This window comes from Falco peregrinus, chromosome 4, assembly GCF_023634155.1.
Source record: "Falco peregrinus isolate bFalPer1 chromosome 4, bFalPer1.pri, whole genome shotgun sequence".
Classification (NCBI taxonomy): Eukaryota; Metazoa; Chordata; class Aves; order Falconiformes; family Falconidae; genus Falco; species Falco peregrinus.
In genome coordinates, this window is record NC_073724.1 from 1338260 (window position 1) to 1356129 (window position 17870).

Below are 17870 nucleotides of genomic sequence, written 5' to 3' on the forward strand. Positions count from 1 at the left end.
AACTGTGAGTCAACCTAAAGCTTCAGTATTTGCCACCTACTGATGAGATCTATACACTATCCCTCCATGGACACGATCTAGTTTACGGTCAATCTTGCCCCAGTGTGAGAGAAATTACAAACTTTTTTTTTTAAGCTATGGATTAAGAAGGACAGCTGACCTGAAATTTACTACAATGTGTGAATGCCGACAGGTGGTGATGAATCAAGCAACAGCTACACACTAACCTGAACTGCAGGCTCACGAGCATCTGAGGTATTCTCTTTTGACATACATTGCTTTAGTAGATACTTATTGTAACTCATAAAAGAACTCTCTTCAGGAGAAAGGTCCTTAAATAAGGGTAATGCTTGCTTCAGAGACAAAATTTCAGGGAGATCCGGAGCTCTGTTCTTTTTGCTCACATCTGTAATCAACTCAGTCAGTCTGTCTTCTTCCCGTTCTGTGAGTGGTTGGGACAGTTCAAGAAACACAAATTCACTAGATATGGCTGGAAAAAAGAGAGAATAGATACTATTAACATATATTAGTTATGTGATTAAAACTTGTCTGCATAGCCACAAAGGAGCACAGAGAGACAATGGCAGGAGAGGGAACCAAAATACCCTGTCATGTTCACCGCAGGGGCCACCAGCCCACCAAAGGCCACCTCTAGAAGCCCAGGGGAGCACCAAGGCACAACGGCAGGTAGGAACCCAGATTACGGATGGGGAGGAAGGGACGCCCAGGCTGGGTCCTTCCCAGGGCGGTCACAGGAGAGCCTCAGCCCCAGGGTCCAGACCCGAAACCCACCAAGACGAGCCAATGTCAGAGCACCCTCCGGACTGAGGGGGTTGCTGCTGGGGTGTGTGGCACACATGGTGTGATGCAGGGGAAAAGCATTTTGGGACTCACAGGACTTATTAGGGGATGTTTAAGGGAAGAACCAAAGGCGGCCAAAGGGGGGCATTTAGGTGATTCAGGGAGGAACAAGCATGGGGGAAAGAGAGGACTAAGGGCATAAAAAGGACCAGTTGCATCTAAATACTTTGCTGGTCAACACACTTGTCCAGCCACGTCTTGTGCAATGGTCAGCACAGTCTGTGTCATCTTATTAAATTCCCTTCTAACTCTCCTGGGTGAGGGACTCTATTTGATGCGTGTGTAGGGGTCTGAGTGCAGCAAACACATCAAGTGCACATGATTAAAAACAAAGATCAAGCCAAACTAGCTGAACAGGTGAAATGACCTGGGAGCCAGGAGGGTGATCAGGTCCCTAAGGGACAGCTCCGGCTGTGAGACTGCCTATGTATCTGTAAGGATGACAGCACAGAGGGGGTCAGCTATTGGGACCAGGGGAGTCCTGGCCACCTATGTGCATGCACAGACATGACAGTCTGTACCAGCAACTGGCACTGGCCTCTGTGGCGTGTGTGTGGGGTGTGTGCATGTCTGTGTGGGGGTGTGTGGGAGTTGTATTTTCTCACCAGTGGGCCTCCACCCTGCTCAGCCAGAGGGGAGCAGGAGGAGGCTGTTGGTGCTGTCTGTGTTTGTATGAGGCTGTGTATCTGTGTGGCCAGTTATGTATGTATGTGGTGCATGTGAGTGCTCTGTGTGCTCTACCTATTGGGATTGCGCCTTCAGCCTTGCTGCTGGTTGAACTTGGGGACATGGAGCTGCAGCAGCCTCACCCCTCAGGCTGTTGGATCCAGCCCAATACATTTTCCTCTAATATTAAACACACTAAGAAGGTAGAGTAGAATCGTATGAACCACTTCCACAAACTGTAAAACCATCACTGATTCATTTCTACAACTCTGTAAATACATTTAAAAATATTTAGTTACTACATATTTAAAAGGCATAAAACTGAAGGCACAGAAACTTAGTATCAAATCCTGAAGGTTTTTCCTACAACAAGAATGTAATCAAGGTAAATAAAGCTAAGATTAAAGGTGCCTCACAGCTTCATTCAAATTCCACTAATGTCACTGGAAGCTGTGTCTATAGAAGCTATCAGTAACTGTGATAAACTCGTATCAAGTAAAGGTAACTCATTGCTAAAATTCCACTCAGTATTTAATTTCAAACTACTCTTATGTAAAGTTAACATTACTTACAATTTTTCTTCATACAGGTGGTGACTGCATATTGTAAACATCCTGTTAAATTTCATACAGGCAACTCTGACATCACCATTTTGGTAGATGTCATTTTGCAATGATTTTGCCAGTGTGTGCTACTCTGAATATCTGAACAGAAATTATACTCTGTTTTTCTAGTGTGAAGCTGTGTAAAAACTAATAGAGCCAGTCCATAATACCCTATGGAGTAAATAGCCCATTTGGCCTTCAGTGGAAATAAAGCAATGGCCCGATGCAGTCTTGTCAAAGATCAAAATCACCCATTATCTTCCAAGCATTTCATCTAGCAAGTGCATTACTGTAAAGTAAGGACACTTAAAACATGCCATTTATTTCAAAGGGAGAGATACTATATACATAAGCCTAGATTCAGAAAGCCTCCTCACATAGATTACAACTGTGTTACAAGGTCTTTTCATAAAGTAGGAGTGATTTTGAATCACATTGTTAGATTTTTCTTCCAAATACAAATATAGCGAGGCATTTTGTAAAAGCAAAGCTGACCAACTTTCTTTAAAAAGCTACAGGCTTTCCTCAGTATTGCAGAACCACAACTGTAAAATGACCACTTTATTGACATGACATATGTTAGACCTTTTCATAGTGTTTCAGGGAGACTACTCACATGGCTTGCTGGTAATGAGCTTTCCCAATTGGGTTTCAATCTTTTCTACATAATCCACAGACAACCAAAGGAATATGATCATTGTTGAAGAACAGCCATCATCACTTCTCCACAAGCCAAACCTTCTCAGATTCAGAGTATCCACTGTCAGCTTAATATTCTTATTAAAAGCCACTGTAGAAAACAAAATTTATAATTGTCCATGGCTGTGAAAGACATGGTTGTTTTAAAGTCATACATGTTACAGTAATAACATGCTAAGATCTAAGTATGATCAGAGTGTATTAAAACAGTACTTGTAGATTTTAATCCTGGCATGACCTAAAACTGTTCAGGATTTAATACTTAAATCAGTTATATCAAACTATGTAAAACAGGTTGTGACGCCAAAAGCTAAATGTCTAAATACAGGATTCTTCATGAAAAAAACCTGTATTTTTGCTCATAATACACACAATTAATACCTACAAATATAGGAAAAAATATTACAGATCATGAACTCCTATCTGCTTTTAGTCAATCCAAATCAGAACTGTTCACAAACCTCCTCCTACAAGATACAGAAATCACACATCATCTTTGGAAAATGGACTGAGTAAAAATCTACAATTACATTCCTTCCAGCTTTAGTCAACTCACATATTTTTGTTTAATAAACCTAAAGGTCTAAAACCTTAATCTGAAAAGAATAATGTTTCACCTCAAAAACATCCGGAGTCATATTTACTGTAATTCAACACACTATATGGAGGAATGTGGGAGGCAAGGCCACTAAAACTACAAGGTCACCTTAAAAGTATAGGAAGCTGCTAAGTTATTAATGCTTACACTATAAACCAATACTTTTATTTATTGAAAAACTGAAATTTTAAAAGTTGTTTAATGTCTTTGTGAAAGCAAATAACATTATAAATTATCCATAATATAAATATATACTGAGTATTTTAACACAATACTTTAAAGATACAGTTAAAAGATAGCTAAAAAAAAAAATCTCTTACCCTGAAATGGGATCGTAATATAATTGGTTCTAAACTGAAATAAGATTAAAAAAAAATACAAATTAGTTTTATTTTTATTAATTGATTTTTAAAAAAGCAAGATTTTTAAATTATCTGCATATATTTTTTTGTTTATAGCCAAACAAACTGAAAATAATATCGTACAATCATTTATGGTGGAAAAGACCCTTAAAATCACTACGTCCAGCTGTCAACCTGACACTACCGAGTCTAGTATGTCTAGTTGGAAACTTAACATTGCCTGTTTCACCTAAAACAACACTCCTAAATACATGTTGCAGAATCTAAATGACAGCAAAGTGACTTCCAGGGCTGCTAAGCACTGAGAAACAAGCAGAAAGTTGCAGAGCTGCCTACAGGCTCCTTAAGAAGTAAATAAATAAATAAATAAATAAATAAAATGAACATTTAGGTCAAAAGGAGCTTAGGTGCCCCATCATAAAGACTGTCAGCTGCACTATTTGAACTAAGGACACTATAAAAGGTCCAACACTGGGGTGTTATTTTGTTTTTTTGTATTAACCTTTGAATTAAAGGCCTTTACAGTTTCCACTGACACTGCTCCTATGTTTAAAAGACTTGGCTAAATAAATAACACTTTATTGTCAGTTTGACAGAAGGTTGCCATACATGAAGAGGAGATTTCTCTTACATTACCACAGTAAACACAAAATAAATTGTTTTTTTCAAATGAAAATTTTCACTTTCCACCTAAAAGCACTGATTCTAAAACTATTTCAACTCATCCCTCAAATTATTTTGGCATATTAATTTAGGAAATATCCAAGAAATGTTTTCATTACTGCATGAGAACTGCTGTACAAAACTGCTGTTATGTGACAAGCTGAAATTATTACAATCCAAGATTTCAAAATGTCTTACTGTAAGCAAAAAAAAAAAACAACCACGCTGAAACATTTCTTTTTCAACTGCAATATACAGAATGAGCCTGGTCAAAGACCTGTTGAAACTCCTGCAGCTGCTATTCCATTTGAAGTACACCTTCACTCGTATTTCTACACCCTGCAAGCAGCATTTGTCTATGCACTAATGCTTTTAGTATTGGTTTTATGCTCTTAAAAGCTACAAACCAAGCAATGTTCTGTTTAAAAGGCAAGATCAGTGCATAGTATATATCTGAACTCTGATCACTATGGATTACTTTATTCTAGTATCTGTACTATTTCTGAGAAAAGTAATTTTTGTTTATTTCAAGTGACATTAACTCTAACATGGCCATTATTTTCTGTTAGAATTCATGAAAAGTTTCCTCAGTATCAATTCTGTTCCAGTACAGCATTAATACAGCATCTTTACCTCTAAAAACTACAGCCACAGAAAATCGCAGTCAGCTTTTCGCAGCAATCCAAACATACAAGGTAACGTACTACATGCTCCCTTGTTTAGCCAAAGCAATTTGATGCAACAGTAATCAAAATTTGATGCTTCCACACTAAGTACTAATAGCTTTGTTTAACCAGAATTTAAGTTTTTAAATATTCTCAAAATACCACCGTAGTAGAACAACTTACCCTAGCATGACCTGTTGACAACCATTTAAATTTCCCCATGTACAGACTATCAAATTCAACATCCAATGCTGGGTTCAGTTGTTTTCTCGGTGTGCTTCCAGAAGGCAAGCTGACAGGACATTTATCTTCAATTGACTCTGTTAAAAACTGGCATAAAGTATATTTACTACAGGGCATTAAATGAGATCCATCCTTCCTATAACCTTAGGAGTTTTCATGTTTGTAAGAACTTACTCCCAAAGCCAACTTCTGTAGAAAAATTTCATATTCAAAAGCTGTAAATTTTATTACAACCATTACTGACAGTGTCCTTAAGGGCCTAACAGTATCTCGCTCCACCTCCGAAGTTCCCATTGTCAGGACACAACCTTTGATCTTTACTAATCTAGAGCCAAGTAAAAACTCAAAACAACAGAGCAACAAAAAATACCCCTCTCTTAATATCAAAGGTACAGGATCTGATTCAATGCTTATGATCAAAATGATGCAAATATGAGAAGAGGCAGCAATGGCTCTTCTGACTTGTTTCAAGATTATAGAGAGAGCCCACCTCCAGGTCAAAGCAAGCAGCACAAGACTAATCAAGTTCAAAACAAGGCAACAACTTTTATGCCTGGTTTTAGATTCAAATTCTACTGCTAGCCATGCAGGAAAGAGAACTACCCTACCTCTGTCTGCTGTCAGCAAAGATCCTTGAACTTTTCCATGCACTGAATTACAACAGAAGACTGGATGACAAGAAGAAACTACTGACTTGAACTATGATCAGTATAAAACGTTGAAAAAAACCCTTTTCACCGACGTATCTTCATCGTGTCTACCTCTAGCTCAGGTTACTATCTGATCTTTACTGTTTTGTAATACTAAATATTTCCAAATGTTTGTTTTCAAAATATGAAATATATTGTATTTTGCAAAACACTCAAGCTTCAAAGCCAGAGATCTTCTCTGAAGACTGTCCAGAATTCTATCTGTGAAATAAATTACTGCAGCTACTACTTGTTGCTGGGACTAATCATTTCTGCTCTAAGCATTTCACTTCGGTCCTAACATCAAAGAAAAAAAACCCAACAAAACAATGGAGAAATAAATTAAAAGGGCTGGCATAACAATACACAGGCCAAAATCTGGACTACCTGTTTTGTGTGACTTTCCTTCTTGTTTTCCAGTTGCTTTGCTGAGAAACAGAAGTCAGACTGTTTGTCTGTTTCTTCATCATCAGTGAAGTTATCCTGCAGCAGCAGCTCTGTGCCTTTTGGTTCAGAAGGTCCATCTTCATCATCACTGGAAAGGACAACTAAAGAGGAAAAAATAAGTATACATATATATGTATACAAGATGCAGATGAGACTATTTCATTCATCGTGGATTTCAGATGAGCAGTGAATTCTCTCTTGCAGTATGTAATATGAACATATACTGACCAAACTAGTCAAGATCTGTGTGTGTGAAAGGTCGTGCAACAAATACTGCTTTGTATCTTTATTAACACTTTTTACCCAAGATCAAAATTATTTGACTATTAAAAGCAACAGGCCACAACACAGCTGCTTCAAAGATAGAATATCTTTTCCCAGTTTAAGCATCATTAAGAAGTATAGGTTTGATTTTCCATTACCACAAAATCAACTGCAAAATAAGGATTGGAATCTACTCTCTATCCTGTTTCTCAAGACCCTCTGTGCTCCAGCAGAGGACACTGGCACTAGGCACTGTTCCCTGACCTGCACAATGCATCACAAACAACACAATCTGTCTTCAAACTTTTGTTCCATATGTTTCAAGTAGTCAGTCATGTATCAGTTCTCCTAGTACCTAAGCATACCAATAGCAATTGTCAGCAGCACAGATACAGTACATACTTGGGTCAACTGAAACAAGTTGCTGATTACCCCTGCAGATTCTGTTCCGCAGCTTGCTCGGGTACTGTGATGTGTCCTTCTTAAATTTCCTGATGGTATTAACTTGTGGTGAAATCACATCCTCACTGGTGGCAGAAAGCTGTTTCTCTGACAAATTTCTGGGAGGAGACTCAGAGCTAGGTTCCTCTGTGCAGCTGTGAACAGACCTGAAGCAGTTGTGGGTAGAACTGTTTTTATAGTCTCTCTCTAATGGCTGGGGAATACAATCTGGCACCAGAATTACATCAGATCTGCAAACTTGTCCATCCTCACAGAGCATTCTGCAGCCAGGGAACCGAGTTGAACTCAATCTTTGCTCTTCCTAGAAAACAGGAATTAGAGACAGGATATATGTTTATTTCTTGACTTTTCTAAGGCGGTTCAGATCAGTGATCGCTGAGACTTACCTATGTGCTAGACAAAATAATTACAGCTTAACGCAGCTGCAGTTAGAGCTCATGTCAGGGTAATTTCTCCTTCCTTGTATTCCAACGGTTATTACATAAAGGCATAAGGTAAAACCTTTTAAATGTGTACTATGACCCCCATTCAAACTGAACAAGAAACTACTTCTGACTTTTTAGCAGCGCTCTCACTGTCTGATACTGAAAGACCAAGCACCAGTGCAAATTACTTTGCGAATGTGTGGCTTGGTCAACTGGGCAAACAGGACTCTGCAACCACCTACTTCTGCAGGGCTTTAATCCCAAGGTTATAGAGAATACTTTATTGTATTCAAATGCTTGAATACAAATCATATTTATATTGATAATTGATAAATATAAATTTATATTTAAATATAAAATCAGTTTGTATTTGACTGACTGATTCCCCTCAGTCTTTTTTCTTTTCTTTTTTACACACACACACACAAATCTTAATGAAAGGTACCAATAAAATTTCAGGGAAGAGTACAATAGACTGAGGAGGAAGGAGAAAGATGACACCTCTAAGATTTGCATAACCCCAGTATACTTCATAATTTTTCTGTCAAAGTCCCTAATTTGTTCTACACCATCTGTGAAAGAAGTTTCACTTAAGTAGCTAGATGCCTTATTTCCAAAATTGTTTTACTCCATGCTTCTGTCTGAAGAAAACAACGTCATCCATCTCTCACAACCTTTCTGCTACAACAAACATATTCTGATGTTGTGGACAGAAGTACATATACTTATTTTTTGTGATGCACCACTGAATTACTTTCTCTCAACAGGTATAAGGAGTATCCCTAAATACCTTACTTACTAGTATAATTCTTTTATTCTGAGTGTTGCTGCTGCTGCTACTGAAGCATGTGCACATGTGTGTACACAAACATATACATGAAAATTAAGTGCAACTTACAGACAGAAGTAGTGATTTTTCTGGAATGTGTGCATTACAATCATCAGAAATAAGGCCACTAGATCTTCTCTTCCTTTTCTCAGAATCAAAAGAGCCCAATTCCTTCTGACTAAGAGTAGTGTTCATGTTTCTGCTCCTCTTTTCCAGTTCATCATAGTTCTTGTTTTCTGTGTCAGAGAAAAAAAGTGATTTAATGGGCGATCCTTAAAAACCTTTGTATGTCTTCATATCTATTACGTCTTAAATAAAATGCATGGAAGCAAATATCTTCCGCAATAGTTCTTTCCTTTTTTAATTGTGTGGCTGCCAAAATATATTCCTTAAAGTAATTAAGATTATTATTGCACAATTAGTTAAGACAAGGGTATAACCGAATTCATGGTTCTCTTCCAAGTAAGAATCAGCACTCTGTACTTCTGTCTTTCATCTTCTGCTGGATGCAATATTCTCCATTTCCTGTTCTAATCTGCAAATATTACTAACCAGTATTCAAGTGATAGTAAATTCTCCCTGAAGACTCAGGATAGAGCTCATAATCTTTCAGCAGTAAATATAAATATTGTCACATAGCATAAACATTTTAGCAGGGTTCAGAAACCACTTGACCATTCTTAAATATATTACATTTTTGAGTATAAAAGACTTTATCAAATCAGGATTGTAATGGTGCAGTGGAGCCTTCCCTCAGTTTCCTTTCTTCTACAGATGTGATTCACCACAGCTTTACTCTTATTTGATCTATTTTCCGTATCTGTAAAAAAATGCATTTTGATGAAACACACACTGCATGCAACACCTTTTATTTTTGTGCTCTCCTCATAATACTACACTAAGAAAAAAAAAATTCCCAACACTCCCCAAAATTCGTATTGAAATGCCAGATGATTACTCACTACAAACCTTTCTTCTGCAGCTCCTGTCTTCTGGAATTGCAGGCATTTTTTTTTTCTGGTTCCTTAGAAACCTTGGCCAATTTACACAGATCATCATCTGTCTTTCTCAGGCAATGCTTAGACCTGTAAAGAATATTAACTATGACTTATCTTTAATTTTGAAAGAATACTGAATAAAAATCCCAACAGAAAACAAGAATTGGCTAGACCACAAACTTCTGCCTCTCTCATAAACATGTGGAGCTTGGCAAATGAAACACAAACTAATTCAGTTCCTGTTGTGGAAATACACAGATACTTTAACATTGTTAATGAAACCGATGCTTCTAAAAGCTGCAAAGTATGAAAATCTGACATGATTGACAACAGATACTGAAATACTATTTTTCTGTAAAGCATGACTGCAACAAGAACACATGACAAGGAAAAAAAAAGAAAATAACAGTCAGTTGAGCGTATCCTTGCCTTTTTCACAAATGCAGTGGGAATGAGGTAATGTAGTGTATTGTTAACTTAGATTTAGAACTGCTAATAGAATCCAGTGAGTAAGTTCCTGCAATGAGAAAAGATTTGAAATAGAAATTCCTGCTCAAAAGTGCCTGAAACAGTAACTTTGAAGGAGGCAAGGGGGACAGGACATGAATGAGGAAGAAACAGAAAATGATTACAGTAGGAGAAACTAGGCAACCTACAGGTTTTAGTTGACTTTGTAATTTCATTCTACAAAGAAGGACATGCAAGAAAGTAATCGGTTTTCTTTGGTTGGGTTTTTTATTAGTTTTTTTTATAAATAAGAAAACATATTCAGGAGGTATTGATAGTCTGCTCTTGTAAACATACTGTCATCAATTTCTCTGGAGGCTAGTTACAGCTGACAAAAAAAAAATCTACATAACTGTATTTTGGTTTCTGGTGTATGCATTAGGATAACACTTAGTTGTTAGTTACATTCAGTATGCAAGACTTCTGAAGATTTATCAGGGTTACAAGATAAAAAAAACTAATCTTCATGACCTCTGCTTCATTTCCTGTGGGAGTTTGAAAATAAAAAAAGAAATAATGATTTCATAGATAAAGCAATTTAATGCTGCTCTGGAACATCTGTTCCATTCCTCCTTTTGTCACCTCACTTAATCCGAATGGATTTTGTGTTGTTTTACAATGTGCCTAACTCAGAATGTTGCAGTCTCCAACTTCCAAAGAGCTAAGTGATCACCACAAAGACTGAAATCACTTCCAGCTGAGAGACTGGGCTCGTAAAGAACATCACCACAGGAGAAAACATGCTTGACATTTCTAACTAGACAGCCAAAACTGGACATTTCCTGAACAGATGCCTATTCATCAGTACCGTATCTGTAGATTAGTGTATCATTGCTCTTTGGGAGTACTATAAAGACAAATAAAGACTTCCAAAGCACTCTGATACTAGTGATGAACATTACATAAGCACTCTGAAGAAATTACTGATCATCTTTCCATTCACAAAGAATCATGAATTGGACAAATATACAGAAACATGCATAAGAACTGTTCAGTAAGTGCCATTATTCATTCCGTATATTGAACCAGCCAGGGTCTTCCATAGATCTGGCAGCTCTAGTTCTGAAATAACCTCAGTACAGAAAACTCTATTTTGGAACCCACAGCTCGCTCTCAACTCAAATATTTGCATTCATGACAGCTATATTGGTTTGACTGCCTTAAGATACCATACAAAACCATTAAGTGTTTTCAGCATTTGTTTTCCACCAACATCCCAATTCAGGCATTTCAACAATAGGAAACATTTCAGTAGGAATGTTTCAGCTAACAGACTTCCATAAACTTATTTACTCTATACACAAATTCTGCATATTTTATTTTCGCTTCCATTCTTCAATGATGACTCAGTTTAAAACGCACCTTTTAACAGGTATGTGCATAACCTAAGAAGCTATGGCAGTATATACTAAAGTGTTTTCAAGAGCCATGAGAAACAAGCAGGAAACATCTTAAACCCTTAAGTTTCTTTACATTTAAAAACTACCTCAATTTTTAGTTACACTGATAGGTCAGTGGTGACTTAAATGCCTTTCAAAATGGGTTGCAGTGAACAAGCAATGCAAAATTCTGTAATACCAAAAGCAAGAATGGAAAGAGGGAGCTCACAGCAAGTTCTAGCTGATAGAGAAAGGTTCACTTACTACCACCCTGTTGTGATCACACACAATTCTTTGACAATCGAAAATCTCCATAGTACAAACCTAGCGCCATTCTCAGTAAAACAGAGCACGCATTCTAGCTACTCTGATAATACAAAAGAATCTCTAAATGGCCATGTGCATACATATATGCATAACCATTATAAGGGGGAAGATTCTACTCTCCTCTGAAAGAAGAGACTCCCAAAAAAACAGTGCCAAGCATATCTTATACACAGACCTTAGTTACAGAGAGGTGACTAGACGTCTTTGTTGAAATAACTATCACATGGGAAATGGAGAATGTAGGAATTTTATTATAACTTCCACTAATGTGCTAGTCATTGGGAAGGGGTGGAAAATCCTCCTGATGTTTGTTCCTGATAATAATGAGCCTTTTACATAATACATTAGAAAAGCATACCACAGGAACAGAATATTAATCCTTCAAACAATGAACCACTCCACATCTAAGCTGAGTTCACCAACTACTAAAAAAACTGACTAGTTCAAACCATTCTTGTGCTTAACATAAAACTCCACAGCTGGCCTCCAGGTATGAGCTTGAAAAAATGTGCAAGATGTTTCCTCAGATTTAGAGTTACATGTTACATTTAGAGTTCATGTTTTCCTCTCTATAAACCCACTACCTCCCATCATCCAAAACAATATCAAGTGGAAAAATCAGATACTAAAAATTATAGATCTTAAAGATCTACAGTCAGCCTTAAGTTATGGAAAACTATTTATTAGCAACAAACGTAATATTTCTAAAATGAGATAGTCTAATAAACTGTTCTAAATCCTTCATTTAAATTGCAACTTTGTCAGATTTATTTAAGAAGCAATGGAGATACCAACAGAAAAAGAGGAAAGACATGTTACTAATTTAGGTTCTCTAAGAAGTTGATGTATCAGAATGAGGAATCTAACTTACTTTTCTCTAGAATTTTTAAGATTACTTTAACCTGGGAACTACTGATCATTCCTGCCCTCACAAATTATTCTTCTTTTCCTTCCTCTATTTTCTTCTCCCAAATTTCTTGCTATTTCTTCCTGTGGATACTTTGCTGTTAAGCAAAGAAGTGGCCATAAAAGGCAAAAGGAAACTGCTTACTCTGAACTTAAGTGCCATCTTAGACCAACACAAATATTATATAATTGCAGTATCTGATTTCTGCTAGTTTTATATGTCAAGCGTTACTGTGATGCTCAGTCAACCTAAACATAGGAAGAAAAGAGGAAAATAGATATTAAGCAATGACAGGACACACCTATGGCTCTTAAAACAATGGCACTTTGTTGGGATTGAGACCACCAGTGGATTAATGTGAAAAGAAACGAACTATCACAGACAGGAATTTTGAGAAATTTGCAAAAGTTATTTGAAATCACGCTAAAACACATTAACAGCAACAGGAAAGCATGATTTTGGCTCTGGACACAAAACCAACTTCAACACGTTTATATTACTTGTAATCTTCACAACTCAAAACATTGATCTATTGCAAATGGAAATGCCTTCTATGAAAGTAAAGTAGGCTGTTAACATCAGGTATAGCAAATAAGACTCAATGCAACGCTAAAATGGCTCACTGGAGCAGCATGTTAGTTTGCACTCAGAAAGTTGATCTGCTTCAAGGCAAGAGTGTAAGCAAAATTGTTTCAGGGATATTCTTTTCCACTATGAAGTTATGTCATTTCAGGAAGACTGGCAAAATCAGCAGTGAGTAACATACCTTTCAGACAGAAAAGAACTTTCATGAGGAGAATATAACATTTGACATGTCTTTAGGCTGGCAACAGATGATGAGGGTAGTTGACCCGACTGTAATTTGTCAGCAGCAGATAACTTTGCATCAATTCTTACGTGGCTGTCTATGTATTTTCTTCCAATTTTCGTCCTCAGGACATTCGTCAAGATAACTTTGGGTTGCCTGCCATATATATAACAGTAAATCATAAATACTGCACTGAAATCTAGAGAAAGAAACTTCTTGTTAGATTCACGTATCTTAGAGGCGCAACAATCATCAAACATCATTACCTTCAGTCCCTTAAGAACAAAACAAAATCCCACTAAGGAACTTAAAATCCAAGGTAAGCAGATAAACACAAAAAAGCAACAAGAAACCTGGCCATGTAATTTCACCTTAGTCAGATACAATTCACACTGCATTGCCTCTAACACATCATCTAAGTATTGTTTAAAAACTGTTAAATGTTTATCTCCAAATAGCTTTCATGCAATATCTGTGTTTCTCAGAACTATAGCGCAATTCTGATTTTCCTGTGATCAAGAAGCCTCCAGTAAAATAGACCAAATTTTCTCAAGCACTTAGTCAACAGGTAGAAAAGTAGCACATACACAAAAGGCAGCATTAGATTTTGCTCCCCTCAATTTCCAGGAGGCATTCTAGAGAACAGCAATAGCAAGGCTCAGAAAAAAAAAATAATCTGGAAGTGTTAGAAGAAACAAGCACCAAAAATAAGCTAACCAGAAATATGAAGATACAACTGCCCACTCCAGCACACATGTAAGAGCAAGCACAACTTACTTCATACAACGCCACTGCAGCCAGCTTGTTGCATAGCCCTTGATTTACCCATTTAGTTTCTGAAACTGTGATTTAACTTCTACACTTCCATTGCAATTTATTTCGGCTTAGGACATAACATCATGGCCTTTATTGAATCTGTTCTGAACAACATTTTCTTTTGGGTGCTGGCTGCATAATTCTCCTGTTGTCTGTATTCACCCACAAAGCACACCCCAGCACAGACCACATGATGTCTGGGGAGCACTCGGGTCTCCTCCTGCACCAAGATGTAGATTTGGTTTTTAATCAGGAGAATACCTTGCAGACAAGATGTTGCAGAGGCATACAGGTGATTAGCAATGAGGATGTGATTGAGAGGAAAAGTAAAACAGATGAACACCATAGTCTGGACATAACCTCCAATAAAGGGAGTCTCTGAAGTCTTTCGCATCAGAAGCTCAGAGAGAAAACTCAAGTGACAAAAGCATTCATTCTAGCCATACTTTTCCCTGGGTATCTGCAATTGACCACTGCTTGGGGGCACAGGGGAGGAAGATGCTGGACTTGATAGGCTTTTCTTCTGACCCCTTATGTCAATTCTCCTATTTTCATGAGTAGTCTGAAAAGGTAACAGTGAAAATACACCTTGATACCTTCCCTGAGAAAAGAGGGCAGTTAAATGCAAGTGTATTCTTTTCACAACAATAAAAAAAAGGAAACATTTTGAGAGTCCAATGGTTGAATCCGAATGAATTGGTCCTGTCAGTACAGGACCATCTAGAAGCCACCTGATCAGAAAACCCACTACATCATTCCTGGCACCACTCTCTCAGTGATTATATTATTACAAGGAAACAGGTACAAGGGAATTCAATCAAGTCAGATAACATGAGAATGAGAATATAGTTCATGGAGACAACAGCTGTGGTACAACAAAGAATACTTTCTCACAAAAAAACAACTGCAAAGAAAATTATTTTGTTTAGTGACAGGAGGTAAAGACAACGTACCTTTTAGACAGAAAAAGGCTTTGGAGAGTAGGGTTTAAAATCTGCCATATCTTTAGGCTGGCAACAGATGATGAGGGTGGTTGATCTGACTGCAGCTTGCCAGCATCAGAAAAATTAGCACCAGTTTTAGACTGCGCCTGTGTGTATTTTCTTCCTATTTTCGTCCTCAGAACATTCGTCAAGATAACTTTGGGTTGCCTACCATACATATAATAATAAATTAATAATAGGGTGCTGAGAACTTTTTAAGTCATACGAATTCAACAAAGCTTTCCTGTGCGTTTACTGTCTCTGCATCATACCTTCCATCTTCAGCAGAATTAAATTCACTTACCCAACAATTTACAAAGCATTTCTCTTTGGAAGAGAGGAATCACAAACACATCTCTTGATAACAACAGCCTTTCAAGGTTTCTCCTTATGACATCAGTGACTAACACCCACATGTGATTCTGAAGCGGTAAACTTTCAGTGCAGAAGCACGGAAATTTTGGTGCATCTTTTTATTGCAAAAATGTTGGACGCAGAGTCACTATAGCCTTACAAACTACACTGAAAGTCTACACTTGAGCATTTGCAGGATACGAAAGCACACACTCATATTTTAGCATCTTATTTTACAATCATGAATATTATTGGTTCCTGTATCACAAATTAGATTATTATCTTGCTTGGGGGGGGGGGTGGTGGTGGTGGTGTATAAATCAAGCACCAGTACAATCTCTCAGTTTTGAAGCACCAACTGATTTGTATTCAATTTCACTCAAGAAATGACACACAATTATGAATTACAAAGTTTGTAAAGACTCCCTACTGAAGTTTTTTAAACAAGTATCTATTTGTTCATCTTACTAGCTCAGTACTTAAGCCTTCACATAAGGACTTAATTCTGCAGCATGGCCAGTAATTTGGACAATTTCCTTATAAGCTGATAAGCATCACATACCACAGGTGATTTGTCAGGATTGACTTTATTTTCAAACAGATGAGAATTGGACTTGTTTTCTCAGGGCTGGTCCTAAGAGGACACTGCAATTCAGGCTCATTTATTGGTTTTAAAACATTACTGAGGCAAAAATTGTTTTTTCTGTTGCATGTCTTATGTAATAAATTAAATTGTTCACGTTGTACAGCAAAAATCCTTCCTCTAGAGCCACAGAAAACTTTTACACTATTCACATAGCTTCTTAAGCAAACGGCTGCTATTCCTCAGTAGGTTGACAACTATGCAAGCAACTTGTATTTGTCCTACTAACATGCGGCATTCAGGTCAACGGCTGGTTACATGGTACCTAGCAGTAACCAAATATAGGTATGGCATAGAAACTGCTGAAGAACAGATATGCTTGAACCTAAAAAAAAAAAAGATCTGGAACTGCCATGCTCATGAAACACTGAACTTGGGGAAGACTTTTCACATAATCCTTATATTTTGCTCTTTCAGTAGTTGATGCATGTTGAGTTTCTTGTCCCCGGTTACTTCCATGTTAACAAGACACATGACCCCTCACTGAACTTGAAAAGGCAGTAAGGCTCCTATGCCCGGCTTGGATAACCTGCATATAAGCCATGAATGCTGCTCAACCTTATGAGATCTCTGCATCACTGAATACCATGTGCATGCAGTAAGCCACATCCTCCCAGAGCTCCACTATGCATTCCCTAGACTGGTGGTCTCCAAACTTTTTCCCATGCACCCCATCAGTAAAAGTATCTTTGAACATGTACCTTCGACATATTTAATTACAATTTATACATACTAATGTACTAATATTAGTTACACTATAAAACACAAATTTAAAAAAGATGCAATGAAGATTAAACAAACATTTTATTCATTAATTGTACAAAAAACCATTTCCTTCCTGCACCCCAGTGGATTGTCTTGCACACACCGCACCTTGGAGACCGCTATCTAGACAGTGGATGATAAACCTAAATGGTTCCCATTCAAAGCTAAGTAACTTAAGCCCAAGTGAAGGCAGTTTTGTCCACTCTTTTGGCTTCTCTTAGTTTTTCCTTGGGAAATTTCTAAGTATTAAAGAGCTAACGCTTTGTCTCAAGAAAACAAAATGCTGAGGGATTAAAAAACAACAAAACAGCAACCGTAAATTAAGGCACTCTGACCAAGAATCAGGACAAAACTGAAAGCATTGTGTTAACAGATTGGTTCTAATTAGCTGTTGGAAAAACAATCCAGGGTTTCTGAAGTGAGACTGACTCTATGAAGGCAATGAGAAGTTATATGTACAAAGTCAGTCTCATTAGAAAACTAACTTCAACCACAGAAGTGCTCCAAAAGGTTTCGGACAGTCAGGAAAAGGCAGGTATACATTTGCTTTTATACCTAGACCTGTATATGCTGTATGACTACTAATACAAAGAACTGCTGTTTTTAACAATCTCTTACAGAGCCTGAGCATGTGCTTCGCACACTGTGGACCCAGAAAAGGTATGTTCTACACTCCAGGGATCCAGCAAGTGGAGTTTAATTGAAATATATGCTTTAACTACTGAAAAGCTTAGAAAGTACATACAGGTCATGAGGAACAGATTAGTAACATTAGTATCTCACATGGTGGAGCCCAACTGCAGCAGCCTAGTGAGCGTATACCAAGCCTGCAATGTGTTCTCAATTTAGCATAGGAAGCAAAGACCCATTTTCTACAGAAGTCCCCACTAAGTCAGAAGTTCTAG

General features: G+C 37.5%; 1 protein-coding gene across 7 annotated transcripts in view; it reads right to left on the bottom strand.

Moving 5' to 3' along the window:
• The window catches only part of SENP7 (SUMO specific peptidase 7), a 44853-nt gene that overhangs the window by 15456 nt on the left and 11527 nt on the right, over positions 1-17870 (bottom strand). For 4 of the 7 annotated variants that reach the window (XM_055801395.1, XM_055801394.1, XM_055801397.1 and 1 more), the window contains 10 exons: positions 15174-15371; positions 13363-13560; positions 9448-9563; positions 8548-8714; positions 7165-7525; positions 6439-6599; positions 5303-5449; positions 3750-3783; positions 2749-2922; positions 228-490 (listed from right to left, as the gene is read on the bottom strand). In XM_055801395.1, coding sequence (XP_055657370.1) covers positions 228-490; positions 2749-2922; positions 3750-3783; positions 5303-5449; positions 6439-6599; positions 7165-7525; positions 8548-8714; positions 9448-9563; positions 13363-13560; positions 15174-15371 — 1819 coding nt within the window. Of the gene's footprint in view, positions 1-227; positions 491-2748; positions 2923-3749; positions 3784-5302; positions 5450-6438; positions 6600-7164; positions 7526-8547; positions 8715-9447; positions 9564-13362; positions 13604-15173; positions 15372-17870 lie in introns of all 7 variants that reach the window. The other 3 variants (XM_055801398.1, XM_055801400.1, XM_055801396.1) reach the window with 2 other exon arrangements.